General features: G+C 42.7%; 1 protein-coding gene across 6 annotated transcripts in view; it reads right to left on the bottom strand.

The window, feature by feature from the left end:
- Positions 1-2,162: 2,162 nt before the first annotated feature.
- LOC144717737 (transforming acidic coiled-coil-containing protein 3-like) overlaps positions 2,163-6,000 on the bottom strand; it is a 69,721-nt gene continuing 65,883 nt past the window's right edge. For all 6 annotated transcript variants that reach the window (XM_078593338.1, XM_078593340.1, XM_078593341.1 and 3 more), the window contains 2 exons: positions 4,307-4,427; positions 2,163-3,044 (listed from right to left, as the gene is read on the bottom strand). In XM_078593338.1, coding sequence (XP_078449464.1) covers positions 2,979-3,044; positions 4,307-4,427 — 187 coding nt within the window. In that variant the 3' untranslated portion in view covers positions 2,163-2,978. The remainder of the gene's footprint in view (positions 3,045-4,306; positions 4,428-6,000) is intronic.

Below are 6,000 nucleotides of genomic sequence, written 5' to 3'. Positions count from 1 at the left end.
AAAGAACCAAGAAGATGCCTGTACTGGGTGGAGGGTTTACGCCAAACATTTTACTCACCAGAGCCAACTCAAATATCATTTTAGAACCTGAGACAGAATGAACTAGACCAAGGCTCCATACTCTTTGGTTCTTTCGGTAGTCACGTAGGTAGAAAAAAATAATAGATCACGACGTTTCGATCGCAACACAAGCAATCGTCTTCAGGTGAAAAAGAGGGGGAAATCTGCTGAGGCAGGCTGTTTATAAAGGTTTAGCGATGGGCGGGGCAGCTAATGTAAAATGTAAGCTCGGCGAGGGCCAGAGGTCAGCCGGGGCCCGGAAGTTTCCTTGTAAATGTAAGCTCGGCGAGGGCCTAGCTTGGCTAGGAAATTTGAGAGTCGGCTAATATTGGTAGGTAGGAAGGGAACATCAAAGCAGTTAAAACTTTACCTGGTTGATCACGTCTATCCGATGATTGTTTAATTTGTATTCATCTTCTCGGTTGAAGTTTGTGTTTATAAATCTGGATGGCTTTATGGACAAATCTTTGATGGCAGCCCGAAGGTTTGCAGAGTACCTTGGTCTCGGAAAATACTATCGTGTGAGCCCACCGCGTTTAAACAATGATCAGCCACGGCAGAGGTATTGGTTCTGCCGTGTTTCAAGTCTGCCTTGTGTTTGCGAAAAACGGTCCGAGACATGTCGCTTCGTTTCCCCAATGTAACTGCTACCGCAGACACAACTTAGTTTGTAGACACCAGGGTATTGCATGTCAGGAATCACATCTTTCACAGATGGGATAAAATCACGGATTTTGTGTACTGTGTTGAATCGAACCTGGATCTTGTGTTTGTTAAAAATTTTGGAAATATTTTTGGTAACCCCTGCTATGTATGGCAAGGTGATGGTTTTTATATGTTATATTTCGGCTTGGGTCTAATTGTCTACGCTCAACTGATGGCTGTCAATGACCACGGTCGCTTACGTTATGGCAAGCTTCGGGGCCACTTCTGGAGTCGTGGAGTTCTGCTATTATTAGTACATTTCATAAAAAGCGTGTTTAAAAAAAAAGTTTTTAAAAATATTACTTATTCACCTGAAGATGATTGCTTGTGTTGAGATCGAAACGTCGTGATCCATTATTTTTTCTACCTACGTGACTTTACCTAAAGAACCAAAGAGTATGGATTCCTGCAGTCACGAAAGCTTCAAATCAAGATTAGACCAAGGGTATCCGAGGAACACAGCACGAGCTAGTAAACACTCGAGCTCCCAAAGTCAGAAAAAAGTCCAGGGAACAAGCACACAGGTATCCACAACACGAACCCCTAGAGGATTCTTCAGCTGCGCCACGGTGGTGAGATGTGAACTACCTCGTCTGTGATACAGGTCATGGGTTTGATCCCAACCCTGACTATGCCTGCTGTATAGTTGGAGTTTGTGTATTTCTCTCCCTGTGGTCGGGTAGATTTTTATCCGGGTCTTTCGTTTTTCCCTCCACATTTAGAACCAACACACGTTAAGATTGTTTGGCTGCTATAAATTTCCACGTGACGATAAGCCACTTCGTTGAGCTATCATGTGGTCAGGTCGCTTCTGAAAAAGAGCTACATAGCTCAGTGGGGGCCTTGCCTGGTCAAATAAGAAGTTTCTTTTTTTAGTTTAACACAAACACCTCGAGTCCCAGAGGATCCCTGGAGCTGCTCGTACCAGTCCAGTCCCCTCCTAGGAGGCAGCAAACAACAATAAAGCATGGCTCCTACCACCAGCACCAGGCCTGCCAGCCTGGCACAGCAGGCAGATCAACCCAGCTGCTGCTGAGGAAAAAAAACGGGTTATTGTTGTGAGCATTCAATAAATTATAACAATTAAATTGTCGACTGTTGGAAGACGACAGGAAGGAGTTTGGCAAACGCTGCCATGGTTACCATGGGGAATGCCGTGTGATGCGGCCCAGTGGGAAACTTTGTGCAGACAATGGCATGGAAGCCCACTGACCCATACACACTTTCCAAGTATATAATATATTAACTACCACACACCCATGACAGTGATTTAATTCGATGTTTTATTATAATACCATATTTACACTTTTCCCAAAGACTGAGGAGAGGTGTTCAGAAATGCAATACCTTAAGGTCAAGACATTTAAACGAATGTAAAAAGCAACCTACAAATAAAAGAAGTTCAAAACACTTTTTATTATGATGCGAGATGCATGCATTAGTAATACAGAGTAAAACAATATGTCAAAGGTGGCACGCCCTACTTCACCAACACATCCACCCACAGGGCTCGCTGCCCGGCTTAAGGCAAAGATGCCAGTGGGGATTCACAAAAAGCTAAATATTACCGCAGACATTTTCCACAAAAAAAATAAACGCTAAACTAAATGAAATACCAACTAACATGTATTCATTCAATCTACGACCATTAATCTTGTATAAAAGCTAGTTACAAAACGTAAACGGCAACCAGCTATTGTTACTTTACCTTGGCTAGTGCATGTGCCATTTAAAACGGCACTGTTAACGTCTGTGTAGACATCTTCATGCGAATCAGTCTTATTAGATACGAATAAATCAAAAAAATTTGTACAAATATTCAAACCCATAACACGGAAAATCATTTGAAAGATTCAAAGATGTTTAAACCATGCAGTGCTTGGAGCGAGAAGTGAAAGTGTGGATGCTGCTGTGCTTCCCAGGGGACAACAAGAGAGAGCGGGAGGGGAGGCAACGTGGGCTGGGAGCGGCACAACAAGAATAACACGCACGAACCGGCACTACGGACGGAGTGAGGCATTCAAAAGCGTATCCTTCTGTTCTTGAGGTGTGACAAATTCTGTACGTGTTGAAACTGTACAAGTTGTTCTTTGCGCGATCATGAGGCATGACCATATTATGTTTGTCTTTGGACCTATCGAGTCAATGTCTACAATACAAATTATATTTCACGTGAAAAAAAGAAAACTCCCAATCTCAAATCAAACGGTAACTCAGCTTTTCCCCATCTTGGAGATGAGTTCATCACAGATCTTGGTCAATTCTTCAATCTCCTTGGTCTGCAAAAAACCCACAAGTTAGACAAAATTATACTTACTGTATTTTCCCGCATATAACCCACGGGGTAGACCACTTTTTACAAACAAAACTAGACCCTGCGGTGTATATGCAGGTGCGGGCTATTCCAAAAATATTTTACACGTGTGACGTCATAACTCGTTTAATTTTTCCATGGTAGGACTATCCACTATACACTTACCTTTGACTAAAGCACTGCTGAATAAACCACTCACACTAAAATTGCACATGTTATCACGTTTTCAAATATTCTAATTGTTTGTACAATGTTTACATTTGCCCATAAACTACGGTAATACTTTCAGTGGCTGTAGGGGGGTGCAAAAGTTTCAGCTGAGGCTATGGATTGCACAATGGGAAGGGCCTTAACAAGCGTCTACCAGACGCGGAATCATAATTGCTGAGCCCGTTAGGCCGCTGCCATTGGCTGAGCACTATACAGTCGCGACCATGAGCTGTGTTTCAAACTTCCAATGGCTTTGTTGCCAGGAGGCAATGGTGTTACCGTAGTGCTGCTATTGTCTGCGCAGTGCGCAATCTACCAGTGCTAAAACTGTACAGGGGTAACTACCGGTCCAGTAGCTGTAATAAGATGAGGTCGAATGCTGGTAAGCCTAACAGTACGCTTACTTATCTACCAGTTATGTGTTACTTATTTATTGGATATTTACTTTTGTTTCTTATTTACTGTTTTAAGTTCACTCATTTCCGGTTAGTTTGTTTTCTTTGTGCACATTATGATTTTAATGTTAACAATTGATAGTGGAATGTATTACAAATGTAAACTTCGTATTAATATGATGGAATTAAGCTGCGGTAACGACGTTAAAGATATGAATGCATGCGGGGTATATGGAGGTGCAGGCTATCTGAAATTTATTTTACACAAAACGCTATTTTTGCGGGGTATATGCATCTGCGGGCTATATGCGGGAAAATACGGTAATCACCTTCCTTTCAGATGCATAAACAAAAGCAAACATTTCATTGTCGAGGGAGGCACGCACATGTGCAGGGCAAGATCAGCAACATCACAATATGTTTAAATGAAAGAAAATGAAAAATGCAGATGTGAGAGAGAAACCAAAACAACGCAATTTAAACAGACAGCAGAAGCACGCAGACAAATGCACGCAAATAGAAAACAGAGGCATGGAGACTTGATAAGCACAGATATGAAGAGACGTAGGCAAATGGAAAGTGATACGGCGACGTATGGTATTTCCAACGGCTGGCTTGATACCTTCTGCTCCAGAGAGCGCTCCAAGGAGTCCACCTTCATCTGCTCCTTACGCAGAGAGGCCTGCAGCGCCGCGGTCTCCGCCTTGGCTTTGTTCCGCACCTGACTGATCTCCTCATTAGCCCTGTTACCAGCACACGCACAGTACAATGTCTCGCCCTACTGTCGACCAAGGGGGCATACATTCAACCCGTGCAATCTATTTAAAACTAAACTATGTTTTATTTTACCAACCAGTTAAGGGTCACAGAGCTGTATAGATCTTTTTCAGAAGCGACCTGGCCACAACAACGTCGTGGTTTATCACGTGGAAATGAATAGCAGACAAATCATCAAAACGCATGTTTCTAAAAACTGGCGGACCCGGAGAAAAATCCACGCCACCACAGGGAGAGAAACACGCAAACTCCGAATATAAAGCAGGCATCAGGGTTGGGGTAGAACCCAGAAATTCCTGAACACCAAAGGCGCACTTTTGGCGTCATCTGGTCCAACACCATGTGAGACTAGGCTCTAAGGAAAGCTGTCTCGGGTGTGGACCAATCAACTTCAAGGACAGTGCATACATTATCAGAGTTATGTTTTTTGTTTGCATTACGACTGCAGGTATTGTGGTCTATGCAAACATGACTCCTTGTAAAAAAGGTGTCAGTTTTGTTGCCAGATAGAAGGGTAAAAAACCAATTATCACCAGGTGAGGTAGTTAACATCTCGCAACCATCGTGAGATCTCTTTAAGCTGTGAATTTCCTTCAGCAAACTTGTATTTTTTTTTTGTTTATCAATCATTAGAGATGATGATGGTTATGTCTCCACAAGCAATGTCTAGATTTGGGTTATAAGCAAAGAATGATCCAGAGTGGTTAGCGTTAGAGTTCAGGTAACAAAGAATCACTGGATTTGCAATCATTTGACTAAAATATGGGGAACAAAATATATAAAAAGGGCATTGCATATTTTTTTAATAAACGTGAATGAGAATAAGGTGTATTGTGTAAGTGAAGTAATTGCTCCGATGTCAATTGTAAATGCGGCGATGAGAGGCATGAGAGAATGAGAATGGATCAATGTGGACCGCAGAAGTTACAGGAGGCAGCTTTGTTGACGGAAAACACCGCACTTAGACGATACGGCAAGGAACACGTTCAGTGATTTTCCTTTTTACAAAACATTCATTTTTGCTGACCAATTTGATCTGTACAATTGTCGTGAGCAGTTAGGTAAAAGGCACGAGTTTTGGTTGTGTGATCATCATTCTGCCTAGCTTGGAATGATGAGCACTTCTGATAAAAAGCATTGCAGCAACTCCGATGGAGGCATGTGGCCGAGCTAGGTGTGTCATCAAAACAAACTATCACACATTTCCGTACATACTGCACAGACACATTTACATACAGATACATGCACAAGCAACAACTGCCATTCGCCACCCAGTGGCGGTAATGTAACCACAACGCTTGTGCCAGGCTAGAAGTGCCACGCCCTGTTGTATACACACATATATACATACTAGCGGGAAGTACCTGGCATTGCCCGGGTGAAAAAGACACATACACACACACAAAGACATTGACCCACACACACATATGGGCTCAAACACACACATCGACTTACACACACACACATATCGACGTACACACACAGCGACTCACACACACACACAAACAAATTGACTTACACACTCACATGGACCCACGC

Source organism: Lampetra planeri, chromosome 4 (genome assembly GCF_965212315.1).
Source record: "Lampetra planeri chromosome 4, kcLamPlan1.2.h2, whole genome shotgun sequence".
In the NCBI taxonomy this organism is placed as follows: domain Eukaryota; kingdom Metazoa; phylum Chordata; class Hyperoartia; order Petromyzontiformes; family Petromyzontidae; genus Lampetra; species Lampetra planeri.
Note: the sequence above shows the minus strand (reverse complement) of the source record. Positions and strands in the feature narration are given on the sequence as shown.